This window comes from Oncorhynchus kisutch, linkage group LG30 (assembly GCF_002021735.2).
Source record: "Oncorhynchus kisutch isolate 150728-3 linkage group LG30, Okis_V2, whole genome shotgun sequence".
Classification (NCBI taxonomy): domain Eukaryota; kingdom Metazoa; phylum Chordata; class Actinopteri; order Salmoniformes; family Salmonidae; genus Oncorhynchus; species Oncorhynchus kisutch.
The window spans coordinates 17,270,722-17,288,320 of record NC_034203.2 but is presented as its reverse complement, the minus strand read 5'-3'; the positions used below and the strand labels follow the sequence as shown (position 1 = coordinate 17,288,320).

At 42.0% G+C, this 17,599-nt stretch overlaps 2 protein-coding genes across 4 annotated transcripts in view; one reads left to right on the top strand and one right to left on the bottom strand.

Moving 5' to 3' along the window:
• LOC109874693 (ATP-dependent 6-phosphofructokinase, platelet type-like) overlaps window positions 1-2,205 on the top strand; it is a 36,376-nt gene extending 34,171 nt beyond the window's left edge. For both annotated transcript variants that reach the window (XM_031809768.1, XM_031809770.1), the window contains exon 22: window positions 569-2,205. In XM_031809768.1, coding sequence (XP_031665628.1) covers window positions 569-710 — 142 coding nt within the window. In that variant the 3' untranslated portion in view covers window positions 711-2,205. The remainder of the gene's footprint in view (window positions 1-568) is intronic.
• On the bottom strand, window positions 2,198-15,834 carry LOC109874957 (presequence protease, mitochondrial-like). Of its 2 annotated transcripts, XM_020467039.2 has the most exons (27): window positions 15,556-15,834; window positions 15,216-15,321; window positions 14,851-14,957; window positions 14,464-14,615; window positions 14,277-14,391; window positions 14,084-14,180; window positions 13,791-13,951; window positions 13,424-13,550; window positions 13,029-13,117; window positions 12,702-12,830; window positions 12,439-12,552; window positions 12,252-12,348; window positions 10,936-11,070; window positions 10,531-10,669; window positions 10,327-10,443; window positions 9,916-10,045; window positions 8,088-8,208; window positions 7,903-7,979; window positions 7,544-7,709; window positions 7,280-7,380; window positions 7,053-7,173; window positions 6,232-6,288; window positions 5,812-5,924; window positions 5,494-5,616; window positions 4,488-4,633; window positions 3,969-4,071; window positions 2,198-3,785 (listed from the first exon to the last, which is right to left on the bottom strand). In XM_020467039.2, exons 1-27 carry the CDS (start codon window positions 15,600-15,602, stop codon window positions 3,692-3,694), a joined length of 3,084 nt encoding a protein of 1,027 aa, XP_020322628.1. In that variant the 5' UTR covers window positions 15,603-15,834; the 3' UTR covers window positions 2,198-3,691. The 2 variants fall into 2 exon arrangements, with proteins under 2 accessions (XP_020322628.1, XP_031665627.1); XM_031809767.1 differs by lacking the exon at window positions 15,556-15,834 and having other exon boundaries at window positions 15,216-15,392.
• Between the last annotated feature and the right edge of the window lie 1,765 nt (window positions 15,835-17,599).

The window sequence follows — 17,599 nt, the reverse complement described above, 5'->3', positions numbered from 1 at the left end:
GCAGTAGCAGAGAAAACAGTCTATGACTTGGGTGACAATTTTTGGGGCTTTCCTCTGACACCGCCTGGTATATAGATCCTGGATGGCAGGAAGCTTGGCCGTGTACTGGGCCGTACGCACTACCCTCTGTAGCGCCTTACGGTCAGATGCCGAGCAGTTGCCATACCAGGTGGTGATGCAACCGGTCAGGATTCTCTAGATGGTGCAGTTGTAGAACTTTTTGAGGATCTGGGGACCAAATCTTTTCAGTCTCCTGAGGGGTAAAAGGTGTTGTCATGCCCTCTTCACGACTTTCTTGGTGTGTTTGGACCATAATAGTTTGTTTGTGATGTGGACACCTAGGAACTTGAAATGCTCGACCCACTCAACTACAGCCCTGTTGATGTTAATGGGGGCCTGTTCGGCCCGCCTTTCCTGTAGTCCACGATCAGCCGCTTACAACTCCTTACAACGTCCACCCGTTCAAACGTAGTGGCAAAGTAAATTGTCTTTATGGTCTCTCATACACAGTATTTGTGTCTCTTATCTTCCTCTCTCTCTATGTGTGTGTGTGCGTGTGTGTGTATAGCCACAGGATCCCTAAGGAACAGTGGTGGTTGAAGCTTCGCCCCCTGATGAAGATCCTAGCTAAGTACAAGACCAGCTACGATGTGTCTGACTCTGGCCAGCTGGAGCCAGTGACCCGGGTCAGGCCCAAGAAGGCAGACTGAACAGACCATCTAGCCTTGCTGACCAGCACTGACCAGCAGATAGCTAGACAGCTAGACTAGATAGGCTAGTCTGTAGAGGCCTAGGCTGCTCTGAGCTGATCTATTCAGTGTTCAGCCTTTATCATAACTCTTACCAGCACTTTTCAGTCCATCCCATTCTCATGTCTCCTCAGAAACTCCACCCTTCATCCGAAGTATGCACTTGCACACTTTCTCTTATGGGTTTTACAATGGTGAAAACTGCTTCCAGCCAACACTTGTGCTTTTAAATTCATGACTGGGCGTGTTATAGTGCACACTTCTGGAAAAGGGTGGAGAATCAGGATGTAGCTTGAGTCGACTCTCATAGGTTCTTCTTCCCTCTCCATGTTCTTCTAAAGGGAGAGCCGACTGTGTCTCCCATCACCTACTGTAGGTCTATTCCACTGTGTGTTGTTACTCTATACTTGCACTTTGTATCAAACCTGGCCTGTGTGTGGCACTTAAAGGGATAGTTCACCCAAATAAAATAAAAAGAACACAGAGGTTTTCTTACCCTGTAAGCAGTTTGTGGCACTTAAGAGTAGGGGCTCTATTCAATCCGTGTTGCAGAAATTCAGCGTTCCCGCGTTAGCTGAAGATGCCGGCTCAGTAGGAAATGACCTTTACATTGCTTTAGCGATACAGATTGAATAGAGCCCCGGGTCATGTTTGTTCTGCTGCTGTATTATGTTGCTTTGTTGAGGATGATGCATTTGTGAAAACCATTATTATGCAATATAACCTTGTTCTAATATGTTGACTCACTGTGTGTTTTCTCCAATTAAAGAATACTTGTGAAACCTCAAGCACAGCAACACTGTTCAACATATCAGAGGAAGGGCATGTAAACCTCACAGAATGAAAATGCATGAAGAATCTGTCTGTCTGGTATAGAGATGGAAGTTCAAAGCTTTGTGAAACCGACTGAGCGCTGTATTTGTATTTATTATGGATCCCCATTAGCTGCTGCCAAGGCCGCAGGCTGCAACTCTCCATGTGGTCTGGCAAAATTAAGGCAGTTATTCAATTTACATTCATTACAGAATTCACAACACACTAAGTGTGTGCCCTCAGGCCCATATGCCACTACCACATATCTACAACACAAAATCCATGCGTACGTGTGTATAGTGCGCATGTTATCATGTGTGTGTATGCATGTGTCTGTGCCTATGTTTGTGTTGCTTCACAGTCCCCGCTGTACCATAAGGTGTAGCTTTGCCAAGAGTGTGCAGAGCTGTCATCAAGGCAAAGGGTGGCTACTTTGAAGAATCTCATATATAAAATATATTTTGATTTGTTTTAACACTTCTTTGGTTATTACACGATTCCATGTGTTATTTAATAGTTTTAATGTCTTCATTATTATTCTACAATGCAGAAAATAGTCAATATAAAGAAAAACCATTGAATGAGTAGGTGTATCCAAACTTTTGATTGGTACTGTATATCATAAATGACACGTATTACAGCATGAGAATTTAATGGTCATATTTTATACAAACACTGAACAAAAATATCAACGCAACATGCAACAATTTCAAAAATTTGACTGAGTTACAGTTTAAAAGGAAATCAATCAAAATGAATAAATTAGGCCCTAATCTACAGATTTCACATGATTGGGAACACAGATATGCATCTGTTGGTCACAGATACCGTAAAATAAATTTTTAAAAGTAGGGGCGTGGATCAGAAAACCATTTGCCTCATGTAGCGCGACACGTCTCCTTCACATAGAGTTGATCAGGTTGTTGATTGTGGCCTGAGGAATGTTGTCCCTTTCTTGAATGGCTGTGTGAAGTTGCTGGATATTGGCGGGAACTGTAACACACGCTGTCATACACCTCGATCCAGAGCATACCAAACAAGCTCAATGGGTGACATGTCTGGTGAGTATGCAGGCCATGGAAGAACTTGGAAAATATCAGCTTCCAGGAATTGTGTACAGATCCTTGGGCCATGCATTATCATGCTGAAAATAGCCCTTGAAGGCAAGCATCGCCGAACTGCAGTCAGGTCAAGACCCTGGTGAGGATGACAAGCAGATGAGCTTCCCAGAGAGTTTCTTACAGTTTGTGCAGAAATACTTTGGTTTTGTAGTTTCATCAGCTGTCTGGGTGACTGGTCTCAGACCATCCCGCAGGTGAAGAAGCCGGATGTGGAGGTCCTGGGCTGGTGTGGTTCCACGTGGTCGGCTCGGCTGTTGTGAGGCCGGTTGGACATACTGCCAAATTCTCTAAAATGACGTTGGAGGTGGCTTATGGAAGATACATTTACATTCAATTCTCTGGCAACAGCTCTGGTGGACATTCCTGCAGTCAGAATGCCAATTACATGCTCCCTCAAAACTTGAGACATCTGTAGAATTGTGTTGTGTGAAAAAACTGCACATTTTAAAGTGGCCTTTTATTGTCCTCAGAACAAGGTGCACCTATGTAATTATCATGCTGTTTAATCATGAATCATGCTGATTCTTGATATGCCACAGCTGTCAGGTGGATGGATTATCTTGGCAAAGGAGAAATGCTCTCTAAACGGGAAGTAAGCACATTTTTTGAGAGAATTATTATTATTTTTTTGAATGGAAAATGTCTGTGATCTTTTATTTCTGCTCATGAAACCAACACTTTAAATGTTGTGTTGTATATTTTTGTTCAGTATTCATTATATGTACCCTATGGAAATACAGTATTTCAATAGACCATCTTTGTACATACTTGCATACATTTAGAAACCAGAGGTGAGTATGTCTAGAAAGTACACTAATAAATTAAATGTATGTTGTCATAAGCCAAATAGACTTTCTGGTTAATTCAATACAATTCAAGTTATATTATTACCGGACACAGTCCAGTTATTCAGGACAATCAAGTAACATTGATATTCACCATCTTATGACACAGTGCCTCTGAAGTCGCTTCATTGTAAAATAGAAAAGTGGATAATTCTATGTCTGGTTATTTTACCACCCACGAGGGGTCTTTCTTGATGATGTCATTCTCAGGGCCCAGAATAGCAACTCCACATGTCCTTTGTCCAATGCCAAGGTACCTGTGTAAAACAGAAATCCAAAATATTAAATGGCCATTCTCTGCATATAACATTTTCTTCAGTCCAATAATATGGCTTACCATACAACTTCAAAAAATACTAATTTATGGTAAACTGTAGTTGGAGCACTCAAAAAACAGGTTCATATCTATATTACAAATTCAACACTTGAAATGATATTACCTGCCAGCAACATCGACAATGTTCTTGTCTGTGACAGCAAAGAGTCTCTCTCTGTGGGCCTGTTTCAGCTCGTCTGTGATTCCACTCAGGAAGCGGCCCATACCTGCAACACGGTGGTGTGATGTGTCAAGACATGGATTGACAGTCGGTCTATTTCATCTCTTTGTTTTGGTCCATTTATAACATGTCATTTAGAAGTCTCTAATGCAATGCATCTCTTTGTAGACACTGTAAATGTGTCCAGTGCTGTCCTCATGTAGAGTCAAAGTAAACAGGACATAAACGAACAGCATGTTAAATGTCAGGTAAAGAGGTTGAGAGCTGGGACAACTCCAGGAGAGATAAGGAAGGGCCCATCTTTTGTCATCCAGTGGGATTTCTGTTCAGTATGGAAGGCTCTGAGTGAGTCTCAAATGGGACCTTACTCCCTACATAGTGCACTACTTTAAACCAGGGCCCATAGGGCTACTCATAGGTCTCTGTTCAAAAGTACACCAAATAGGGAATATGGTGCTCTACCTTTATCGGAGGGGGCGACGGGGGAGTCCACGGCTGAGAACACGGACAGCTTGGCCTCATTGATGTCCTGCTGGGTAAACTGTCCTGATATGGCCCAGTCCACACCCTTACGGAACGCTGACAGAGTCTGCACCGTGTTGGGGTCTCTGAAATAAACACAGTGACATGCAAATTAAATATGAGAAGTTATCTAATGCAAAAATTTACAATTTGTTTTATTAAATAACTCTCCTTAATGTACATTTTGATAGGTTCAGACTTCTAAACGTGAAATATGAAATGCAGAACGTTTACGTTCTGTCAGAACATGTTATTGTTAGACATCAGGTATCCTATGGAAAGGAGAAGGGCCACAGTCTGGTTTCAGTTGTTGGGTTGTATTTTGAAATACTTGCTAGATCAGAAGTTAATGGTTATCTGTAGGAGGAATGTATATGGTGGGTCAATAAAGGTTGAATATGAGTCAGGAGCTTGGAATGTTACTGAGGAAGGGAAAGGCAATCACATGGTGGTGGTCACTGATAAGGGTGGATAGCTGTGAATTAGTGAGGAATGGGGGCTGACGTCAGGTCACATGAAGGGAGAAGGAACAGTTTATTACCCACGTCACTTAACTTCCTGCCTAGCAATGAAGATGTAAGAAGAAGACTCCACCTAAAGTGGGGTATATATACATGCACATGTGGGAACATGTCTTTGTCTGTTCAGCTCTCTGACCCATTGGGTGAATAAACTTGGTTTTAGCTTTTCCTAGTTGTCCGTTAGGTACTAAATAAACAGAGTAAAAACGAACAATTTCACGACTCTAAGATTTAAAAAACAAATTCATTCAAAATAGTTCCAATGTTTTGTGATTGCATGTATTATTTTCCATTTCCTGAAAAGTTCCAGTTTTGGAGATTTTCTTTCGACAGTGAGTCATGTTTTAATCTGGTTAACAACTGTTAAAACCGGTTTGAGTACAATATAATCCTGTCTTATTGCAGTACATTAATACACTACACACCTGTATGAATAGAAGGTGAATAGTCCTCCTCCCATCCTGGCCCCTCCACCGTAGGCCCCACCCTTTTCTCTGATCTCTCCATGCAGGTACTTAGACGTCATCATCCGGGCCAGGATATTCAGGCTGAGGGAGAGAGGGGGCAGAGCATGGGAAAGTTTTCCAGAAACCTCGGTTGAAGGATTCTGGATTTCGTGCATTTTCTAAAGTAACCAGAGTTTTGGAACCCTAGTAAATGTAAACATGGATCTGAGAGGGTATGGAAAGACATGGAACATGAACTACTAGGGCGATAGCTTAACACAGTATTAAGACAGTCACCTGGCACAGTCCTCATGGGTGAAGGGGACGGTGCGGATACACTCGCTGACAAAGTTGATTGGGAAGGGCATTGTGAAAAATGTCTTCATCTGGCAGGGCTTGAAGTTGGGCTCCTGTGTGGGGATGATCAAACACACTCACATTAGCTCAATGGTAGAATATGGAGGTCAGGGACCAATGAAGACCATTGGTCAGAGACCAATGATAGTAAGATCAAACTAATGTTCAGGGGCTATATGGATCAAGCGTCTGAGAGTCAGAGTGCTGATCTAGGATCAGGTCCCCTGTTGACCATGTAATCTTATTCATTGTGGTCTAAAAAGGCAAGACTGATCCTAAATCAGTATGTATTCCTATTGAGATGCTCTATACAGTACATACGGCCCCGGGGCCTAGGTTAAAAGTGGAGGTGATACGCACAGCGACAAGTTTTCTGCTTGGGCCAGATCCAGGGGGTGCCAGTGGGTCAAGAGGTCTCTGTTAGGATCAAAAGAAAAGTGAATGAAAAATCCTGTCAACTCACAGTGAAATACAGGCTTTGTCCAAAATCCGACCCTATTCTCTACACAACAGGGCGACAGGGTAGCCTAGTGGTTAGAGCGTTGGACTAGTAACCGGAAGGTTGCAAGTTCACACCCCCAAGCTGACAAGGTACAAATCTGTCATTCTGCCTCTGAACAGGCAGTTAACCCACTGTTCCTAGGCCGTCATTGAAAATAAGAATTTGTTCTTAACTGATCTTGCCTAATTAAATAAAGGTACAATTTTAATTAACAGCGCACTTCTTTTGACCAGATTCCTATGGGCTCTGATCAAAATGTCACATGGAATGATGCTGGACAGATGGAGCAGGTACGGGGAGTAAAACATTTAATAAATAACGGGCATGGAACGAGACAGGAACAGCGTCAGCAAACGAGTAACACAAACAAAAAACAATGCAGAAGCGGGGAACAGAGCTGGGGAACTGACAAATATAGGGGAGGTAACAGGTGATGGAGTGAGTCCAATGTTGCTGCTGCTCGTGACGAGGGAAGGCAGGTGTGCATAATGGATGATAGGAGTGCGTGATGCAGGGCACGCTGGCGCCCTCAAGCACCAGGGGGAGGGAGCAGACGTGATACAAAAATAGCACACTATGTGGGGAATAGTGTGCTACTTGGGACAAACCCACAGTACTCATTTCAATTGGTTATAGTGCAGTCTCAGTACAGTACCAAGATAGTGTAATAAACTCATACCTCAGTGATATTGGAATGGACTGGTTTGCGATCCTTCTTATTGGAAGAAACGTTACACATTAAGTTATCCAACTGTCCAGCGGCATTAGACATCTTCTGTGGTGTTGCGTTAACCGCACATCTGTCCAAAGAAGTTGTAAAACACTTTACGTAAAATCAACATAGAGAAATCATAGTAATATCTTAACCTTTGATAAGTAACTGTCACGTGTAAAGACTTTACCCACCTCATGTTCAGTGGGTTGAGAATGTGTCTCTTGATTCTAGGAAGTGTCCGTAGAACTTGGGTGAGGTCTGGCATCTCTGCGACCCTCTTCATAAACTTGACCTGATATTCAAGATACACAAGATACCTGAGATTTCTTTCATTTGAGGGTACAGAAGTGCATTATATTCTCATTCAGAGGGTACAATACCAGTGTCCTTCATCATTAGAGCTTTTTCTTCGCTTGTAGACCCTCAGGTTACATGGTCTGACTCCCCCCTCTCACCTGCTCCATCCCTCCGAAGGTCTCCTGTAGTTCTCCTGTTGGGGTAAGGTTGCGAGCTGCCCGTGTCATGGCATACATGTGACCAGAATTAGATATCCCATTGGCCAGTTCCTGAGCCGACATCATGACCAGAACACGCAGACGCTCCTCGTCATCAAAGTGCGGGCTGTGGGTCAAAGTTCAAGGGTCAGAGCAGAGGGACAAGGGCTCAAATAATATCAAATGACTTATTAGAAAACAATGGACATATGGATCATTAGTGATAGATGGATTATTTAAAGTTTGATAATTATCTGATAAGAACATATAACCATGTATTACCGTTCCATTGTATTATTCTAATGGACATGTGAACCTACCTGTTGAATATGTCACTCCACAGGTGAAACATATCAGGAAGATTCCTCTCCAGGCAGGAAGATGAAAGGAGGACTCCCTGTGAATCAGAGGTGATTGAGAATGCTCTGTCTTGTAGCTAATTGCATTGTGTACTTGTGTAGGGTATAAACTAGGCTTTATGGTGACTGACTGGCTGGGGACTGACCTGTTCATACATATCCATGTTAGAGTAGTCAGGGTTGACTGATGTGGAGATGGACATGCCTCCTGTTTTCAGCTCCATCTGCTGGTCCTGCTGCCTGTAGTCCAGCCCTCCACAGCCCATCCTGAAATAACACACCGTCTCAATTATCATATGTCTCATTTTACAGCCACACGGGACCAACACACACTCCTTATCATATTCACCTTACATCCCATCAAGAAAGAACACACACTCCCATGACCTTTTCACAAATCCTACTGACCTAACAGCCAACACAGCACGCCATCTCACAATCACCTCAGTAACCCAGACTGACACACAATCTCAAGACAAAAGCTCAATAGTCGGTATCACAATTGCAACTACCTCCATTACCTTCAACTAGAGGTAGACCGATTAATTAGGGACGATTTCAAGTTGTTTTCATAACAAATCGGTAATCAGCCTTTTTTGGACGCCGATTACATTGCAATCCATGAGGAAACTGCGTGGCAGGCTGACCACCTGTTACGCGGGTGCAGCATCAAAAGGACCTTGTGGCTGCAAGAAGCCAAGGTAAGTTGCAAACTAGCATTAAACTCATCTTATAAAAAAAACTATCAATCTTCACATAATCACTAGTTAACAGCACATACGTTGCACAAATGTACCCAACCATAAACATCAATGCCTTTCTTAAAATTAATACACAGAAGTATATTTTTTTAAACCTGCATATTTAGTTCAAATAAATGCATGTTAGCAGGCAATATTAACTAGGGAAATTGTCACTTCTCTTATTCAGTGCAAGCAGAGTCAGGGTATATGCAACAAGTTTGGGCCGCCTGGCTCGTTACGAACTGTGTTTCTTCCTAACAAAGACCGGAATTAATTTGCCAGAATTTTACATAATTATGACATAACATTGAAGGTTGTGCAATGTAACAGCAATATTTAGACTTATGGATGCCACCCGTTAGATAAAATACGGAACAGTTCCGTATTTCACTGAAAGAATAAACGTTTTGTTTTCAAAATGATAGTTTCCGGATTCGACCATATTGCTGCCTAAAGGCTCATATTTCGGTGTGTTTATTATAATTAAGTCTATGATTTGATATTTGATAGAGCAGAATGACTGAGCGGTGGAAGGCAGCAGCAGGCTCGTAATCATTCATTCAAACAGCACTTTACTGCGTTTGCCAGCAGCTCTTAGCAATGCTTGAAGCACAGCGCTGTTTATGACTTCAAGCCTATGAACTCCCGAGATTAGGCTGGCAATACTAAAGTACCTATAAGAACATCCAATAGTTAAAGGTATATGAAATACAAATGGTATAGAGAAATAGTCAACGCGTCATAATTCCTATAACTACAACCTAAAACTTCTTACCTGGGAATATTGAAGACTCATATTAAAAGGAACCACCAGCTTTCATATGTTCTCATGTTCTGAGCAAGGAACTTAAAGGTTAGCTTTTTTCACATGGCACATTTGCACTTTTACTTTCTTCTCCAACACTGTGTTTTTGCATTATTTAAACCAAATTGAACATGTTTCATTATTTATTTAAGACCAAATAGATTTTATTTATGTATTATATTAAGTCAAAATAAAAGGGTTAATTGTTAATTCAGTATTGTTGTAATTGTCATTATTGCAAATATATATACAATTTATTGATTAATTGGTATCGGCTTTTTTTTGGTACACCAATAATCGGTATTGGCGTTGAAAAATCATAATCGGTCGACCTCTACCTTCAACACATGTATATGAAACCACACGAGCTAAAGCTTCTGAACAATACACAAACGATCTTTCATATCATATTGGTTCTGGACTCACTTGGTGATGACACTGCAGAAGAGGGGCACGTATAGTTTGAGGTCCTCAGGGAGGCTGTTGAGACTACACATAGCTCTGAAGTAGACCATGCCATTGGTGGGCTGCTCACAGTACTGTACTGGCACTCCTCCTAGTGGGGTGAAGAGAGTAGAACAGGACAAATGTCAAAGGTAGGCAAAACCATGAGACAAATGACCTGAGTGTCCTAACGTTGAACTTCAAGGACTGATTCTCCAGGGAGCTACAGAGTTTATACACCAACACGTATCCATAGTACCGTGCATGTTGTTTTAAATGAGGGGTTTAGTCTATCAAAACAGACAGACTGGGTGGACTAGAATGTAATCTCAGAACCCAGAGTACCTAGAGTGTAGCGTCAGCATGTATCCATTAATACAGTAAGTACTGTACCTGCAGTGCCCATCTCCACATGTGTGACTGCTATCGTTGGCTCAATATCAGATACGTTCAGGGCAGGGAGACATGAAGCATCCTGGGTCTGGCTCTGAATCGATAGCAGCTCAAGACCTGAATTGAAAACAACACAAAATAAAAAATGTTTTCATAATCAAGTCAATGAGTCTCTCTATTCTCCTTTATAGACGTAGAACTGACCTTTCTCATAGATGTCTTTCTTGTCACTCTCAGACAGAGCCTGTATCTTCTTCTGGAGTTTCTCCTCCTCTGCTTTGACCTGTTTCTCCAGGTACGCCTCATCAGGACTCATAGACAGAGTCAGTCTGTGAGTATTATCCTGCACAGGCACAAACATGACACTCATGACCACAACACTAAATAATGTAAATGACATTATTACACTGATGATGTCATGTTCTGCTTTCAACAACACCATGGTCTATGACCCCTGCACGATGACTTCTCAACTTCCTTGATTAGACTGCTGAATCTCCTTTATTGATTTGTTTTGTTGAATTTCCTGTTACATACGTAATTCAGATTTAGATGCTGTCTATACTGAAACTTAAAACTCAACTTATTTTCTCCTGTCTGGATACTCACCTTGAAGTAGTGCACGACTTTCTCCTGGAGGAAGCGAGGGTTGTCCTTCAAGGCCTGTCTGAACTGGGTCACACTGTCACAGATCTTCAGCAGGTGAACCGGGTCTCCATCATGGTTCCAACAGGAAGCTATGTACTGTTAGCAGAGAGACAACATACAGGGTGAAACATGGTTACACTGTACATAAGAGCTGCCCAGGTGTGTGTGTGTGTGTGTCCATCGTGGTTCCAGCAGGAAGTTATATACGGCAGAGACAAGTAAGCATGAGTTGACCCACACAAAACACCAACATAGTTAGAGAGGTGCTGACTAACGGAATACTAAGCTTACCAGAGGTCATAGTGTATACAGGAGTGCTCACAGGACAATCACTATGGTTATGTGTACATTCTTGAGTCTGTCTATATATACAGTGAGCTACAAAAGCATTGAGACAGTGATACATTTTTGGTTGTTTTGTCTCAGTACTCCAGCACTTTGGATTTGAAATGATACAATTTGTGCATCTAACTTTCCAACTCATCATGATTCACGATTCATTCAGGATTATCCATAACATTGGTAGCATCCACATGAATGTAGAAGTGTTTAGAAACATATTCTATTCATATTTACAATTAAAGTGACTCCAAAATGACACATTGGGCACCAAATAATCTGAAAAACAACCAAAAGAAACAGCAAATGCATCCTAACAAATTTGTAGTCACAAGCTTGATGTAGTCATTGTGTGCTATGAATATGGGATCAAATACTGAACTTTTACTGCATCTCAGTGCTAGAGGCATCATTACATGCCATGGTTCAATTCCAGGCTGTATCACAACCGGCCGTGATTGGGAGTCCCATAGGGTGGCACACAATTGGCCCAGCGTTGTCCGGGTTACGCCGTTGTCGTAAAAAAAATATGTTCTTAACTGACTTGCCTAGTTACATAAAAGGTTAAATAAAAGTACATTGACCTAATACTTTTGGTCCCCCAAAAAATGGGGGACTATGTACAAAAAGTCCTGTAATTTCGGAACAGTTAACTCGATATTGATGAAAATACCCTAAAATTAAAAGGTGACAGTCTGCACTTTAACCTCATAGTCATTGTATTATTTCAAATCCAAAGTGCTGGAGAACAGAACCAAAACAACAAATAATGTGTCACTGTCCAAATACTTTAGGAGCTCACTGTACAATGTCATTCAATGCACATTTAATCTCTGTTTAGGGTGAACGTGTGTGTGTTTAGGGACTTGACAAGGACTTGTTCATGGTTAAAGCACAGGGGAGGCACTAGTCATGCTGTGGCCCTGTACTGTACTCACCGAGGCCAGAGACAGGCCGAAGCTGGTAGACTGATGTTTCATCTGGATCTCAATCTTATGAAGCAGGGCCTCTATCCTCTCCTCCTCAAATCCATTACTGGACCATTAGGAGGGAAGTAAAGTTAGATGAAACAGCATTATTGTGATGACAAAAGTTATAAGAAACATTAGCAGCAAGTGCACTTACGCAATGATCTCATCAAAGGTTTGGATGATGATTTGCTTGACTTTCTCGGTATCTTCTTCAGCCATTCCTTGTAAGCCAATACTGAACGATGCCTCTTTGGTGCTCCCATCATATCTGAAAAATATACACCGGTAAATTAAGTATATACTGTTCCACTTAAAAAGGCAAACACTTTAAACAACATTTCTTACATTGCTCCCCAGCATACTATGACAATGTTGTTCTCGTGTAACAAGTTCTAAACGCCTCCCACTTGAACCTACCCTACGACAGAAGAAAAGTCTGTTCCTATCTTGGGTTCTATAAGGGCCTTGTAGAAGGGAGCGTTAGGTCCAGAAATCATCAGAGAGGACATCAGACTCAGGGTGAAGCCCTCAAATGTATCTGTGATACTGCAGAGAGAAGGACACATGAGTGACACCACTACATTATCACTTACTGATTTCAAGTTAAATGACCAAAATGCATATGGAAATCACAGTATGCACCAATTGAGGTTACAGTCGCTTTAAAACTGACCAATGTATACTATCCCAGACAAAATTTTTGAGAAACAACTGTTAGTGTTGTAGTAGATCAGCATTACATACTCTCCAAGCAGGTAGCTCATACACAGTGTGTTCTGTTTGGCTGCATCAGGCGCCATAACATCGGGACTGCAGGTCACATGGTCCTCTCTCTGTGGACAAATCAATTAGAATTACAGGAATTATAAAAGCTTTATTGTCCACACAATTTGGAAATGTACATTTGGCTTCACACATAAAAAAAGACATCCAAACATTATCAAACAGCACCTTATCATCAAGATCATTCAAATAAGCAATTACAGTGAAATGTATTCAAACTTCCAAACCATAGACCTTGCCAAAGTTGCTCAAGTTGAGAGAACAGATTTGGAAAATCTAAGAGCTGATAATGAATGAACTAATATCTGATAGCTGGTACTGACTGAGCTACAATGATACTAAATGGGAAGACTCACAGGCCTGTCCCAGTGGACTTGGTTAGGGACAGCAGTGTCAGGCTCAGTGCGTTCAAACTTGGACAGAGCCTCCTCATGGATCTGTTTCAGGTGCTGCTCTAAGGGCAGGTCCCCGTAGGTAAAGAACCTGAGGAGCAGAAAAGGGGAAACCCTGTTACTGCCAAGGCCCAACAGAGTTGTGTGACAAGACACAGTGCGACTGTACCGAGTATTTAATATTGGGGTGTGTGACAGTGTGTTGTGCCGTGCATTGCTAAGTGGTAATATGTGACAGTGTACTGTAACAGGTCATGGTGTATCACAATGTACTTTACAGTGTGTTGCTAGTATGGAGCAGTAGCTAGTGTGGCAGCATGTTAGACTGTACCTTGCGTTGCTGGGGTGGTAGTGTGTGGCATGGAAGTGCTTGAGTTGCTCCCAGGAGAGGTCAGGGATGGCCAGAGGTTCCCCTCCAGACACCACACCATATGTGTGGTCAGGATACAGCTTGTTCTGGAGGTGCTGGGCATACACTTGCTCATTGTCTGACTGAAATCACATACAGAGAGGAAATTTAAGACTCCAATATGACATCCATTTGTCCATCTCCTGAGCAAATGATTCTGTAATTAACATAGCCTAATTCTCTAGCTATTAATAATTTGGAAAGAAATAACTCACAAAAGCACCCTTCATTTCATTGAAGACAACTCCTTTGAAGACCAAAGGGGAACTAGGATCTGTAGGGTTTTCATTCTCCAGTCTCCATCCCTCCTGCCTTTAATGAAACCCATTGAGGACAAGGGTGTGAATGGCAGACTTCTGATGTCACCGATTATGATTAAAGAGGCATCTATTTAAACATCACACTTACCGAAAATCTAGTTCCCCCAGACAAGGGAAAAACACTGCATCCAGATACACGGAGAGGAGATTCTGGAAGTCTTTCCCGTTTTGTGTGGAGAATGGATACATGGTGAAATCACTGGCTGTGAATGAAAAACAATGATTTTAGACACCATTCTCTCACTCACACCACACACACACACACACACACAGACCTGTGAATGCATTCATGAAGGTGGAGAGTGATCTGTTGAGCATCTTGAAGAAGGGGTCTCTGCAGGGGTACTTCTCTGAGCCACACAACACTGTGTGTTCCAGGATGTGTGGGACCCCTGTGTTGTCCATCGGGGTCGTCCTGAGCTGAACACTGCAAAGGTGTTAGGACAAGAGAAGGAAACACTGTCATTACAAAAAGCATTGTCTTAAAATAAATATTTTGTTATTAAACTAAACATTTAATTTGATCTAATCTTTTCCACCAGCCCGCTCTCTCTCTGTCACGGTAGCAATTGAGCCTGGGGACAAGGTTACATTTGACCTAATCCAAATAACATTTGACCTAATCCAAATAAAGCACAATCACACAAATGTGGGATTATTACCTAAAGAGATTGTTTTTGTCATCTCTAGCTGCGTGTAGATACTGGGCGCCTGTGTTGTCATGGGTCAGTTTGACAGCAGTAAGGAACAGGTCAGGAACATCAACCACCTGTAGAAATACAGGAAGATAATTCACATGTTATCTTTACCTTGCGCTAACCCTTGACTAAAACTGTATGTGAAGATGATCAGAATCGGGGTAATCTTTTTGTTGTGGATTGGTGTTTTTCCATCCTAGGGTCCCAAAGGGATGCACATTTTTGTTTTTGCATTTGATTAGTGGAATCAGGTGTTTTAGTGCTAGGGCTAAACAGGACCATGACTGAGATACACAGCTGTGAATAATGTGATGACTTGGTCATTTCACCTCCTTGACTGTGAAGCCATGGATCTTCTGTCCTGCCTGGTACTGCAATGCCCTCTCTGTTGCTGGGGTGCTCCTGAACCTCCATGATGGATTATGCCCCTGGAAACTGAATTTGCCAAGAGAGAGACCATTGCTGGCTTGCATCAGCTGTTGCATCACGTTATACATTGTGTCTTTCTAGACAGCAGAACAGAGCAAGAATACAGCTGTACAGGTTTACCTACGTGTAAAGGAAAGCATCGATATACTTGACACCACTGAAGGAAATGTGTTTGAATATAACGTTACAGTATTTAACTGGCTTGCTGACAGGCTAGCTAGCTAACGTTACATTACTCACCTTAAAGATCGAAGTTTCTGGAGAACTGTTTTACTCTGTCTAAACATGATTTCCTTAATTTAGCGACAATAAATATAATGGGTATTTATCCGAACACATGCATATCAAAATACTACGCTCAGAACAGCTGTACTATTAAAACATAATAATCACGTTTTGGTTAGTTACACATCCATGTCCTCTCATGCCGACAATACTGTTGTAGCTAGTTGACACACGGAAATTGAAGTGGACAATGTCAACGTTGCGTCAACTGCGCAATGACAAACTAATACATGTGTTGACCCAAGTCACTCATTGATATTAGTATGCGTGGGTTCAGGTTGTTGATAGATATACATACATTGCGGCTTGATATTTAGAGTTGATGGACTAGACTTTCAGTGTTGTACAACTTAACTTTCTATTGGCTAAGTAGGTAAGAAAATCCGAAATGATTGGGTAAACGTGGTATGACGACAGTTACAACGCCATGACGTCCGGAAATGTTCGGGCAACACCAAATATTTATAACTAACCCTGGCAACACGTGGTTCTGGACGTAGCTAGCGTGCAGTGAGTAGTGCGGACGAAGTGGAGAACGTGTTTGGGTGTTAATTCTGATAATATAGAGCGGGAGGACGAGGGTCAAGGACCGGAATGGTCAGTAGTAGAAAGACATACAGCACCAGGCAAAAGTTAGGACACACCTACTAATTCCAGGGGTTTTCATTATTTTTTTACATTGTAGAATAATAGTGAAGACATCGAAACTATGAAATAACACATATGGAATCATGTAGTAACCAAGAAAGTGTAACCAAAATATATTTTATATTTGAGATTCTTCAAAGTAGCCACCCTTTGCCTTGATGACAGCTTTGCACACTCTTGGCATTCTCTCCACTTTAATGAGGGAGTCACCTGGAATGCATTTCAATTAACAGGTGTGCCTTGTTAAAAGTTCATTTGTGGAATTTCTTTCCTTCTTAATGTGTTTGAGCTAATAAGTTGTGTTGTGACAAGGTAGGGGTGGTATACAGAAGATAACCCTATTTGGTAAAAGACCAAGTCCGTATTATGGCAAGAACAGCTCAAATAAGGAAAGAGAAACGACAGTCCATCATTACTTTAAGACATGAAGGTCAGTCAATCTGGAAAATATCAAGTTTCTTCAAATGCAGTCGCAAAAACCTTCAAGTGATATGTTGAAACTGGCTCTCATGAGGACCACCACAGGAAAAGAAGACCCAGAGTTACCTCTGCTGCAGAGAATACGTTCATTAGAGTTACCAGCCTCAGAAATTGTTGCCCAAATAAATGCTTCACAGAGTTCAAGTAACAGACACATCTCAACATCAACTGTTCAGAGGTGACTGCGTGAATCAAGCCTTCATGGTCGAATTGCTGCAATGAAACGACTACTAAAGGACACCAATAGGAAGAAGAGACTTGCTTGGGCCAAGAAACACAAGCAATGGATATTAGACCAATGGAAATCTGTCCTTTGCTCTGACGAGTCCAAATTTTAGATTTTTGGTTCCAACAAGTAGGTGAATGGATGATCTCTGCATGTGTGGTTCCCACTGTGAAGCATGGAGGAGGAGGTGTGATGGTATGGGGGTGCTTTGGATGGTGACACTATCGGTGATTCTGCAGCAATACACCATCCCATCTGGTTTGCGCTTAGTGGGACGATCATTTGTTTTTCAACAGGACAATGACCTCCAGGCTGTGTAAGGGCTATTTGACCAATAAGGAGAGTGATGGAGTGCTGCATCAGATGACCTGGCCTCCACAATCACCCGACCTCAACCCTTTTGAGATGGTTTGGGATGAGTTAGACCGCAGAGTGAAGGAAAGGCAGCCAAGAAGTACGATATAGAATCAGTCATATTGTATCGTATGCAGAGGCTGTAAAACAGATTAGTAGAACTACAGTGCGGACTGATTGAGCTTACATGGATGTTCCTGTAGTAAGTGGACACACTGTCGGAGCTGTGCTTCTGCTGGTCCTGGCGCGGTTTTGAGGCCTGTTCATAAATCTTGTGCTCATGAATGTGCG

What these genes read in the sequence shown, in the direction of transcription:
- LOC109874957 (XM_031809767.1), bottom strand. Translation starts at nt 15,383, where the DNA reads ATGTATAACGTGATGCAACAGCTGATGCAAGCCAGCAATGGTCTCTCT. An exon ending in TTCTGCAGTGTCATCACCAA is followed by an intron (nt 8,209 to 9,915) that starts GTGAGTCCAGAA and finishes GTGTTATTTCAG; the next exon opens with GATGGGCTGTGGAGGGCTGG. An exon ending in CAAGCAGAAAACTTGTCGCT is followed by an intron (nt 5,925 to 6,231) that starts GTGCGTATCACC and finishes ATCCCCACACAG; the next exon opens with GAGCCCAACTTCAAGCCCTG.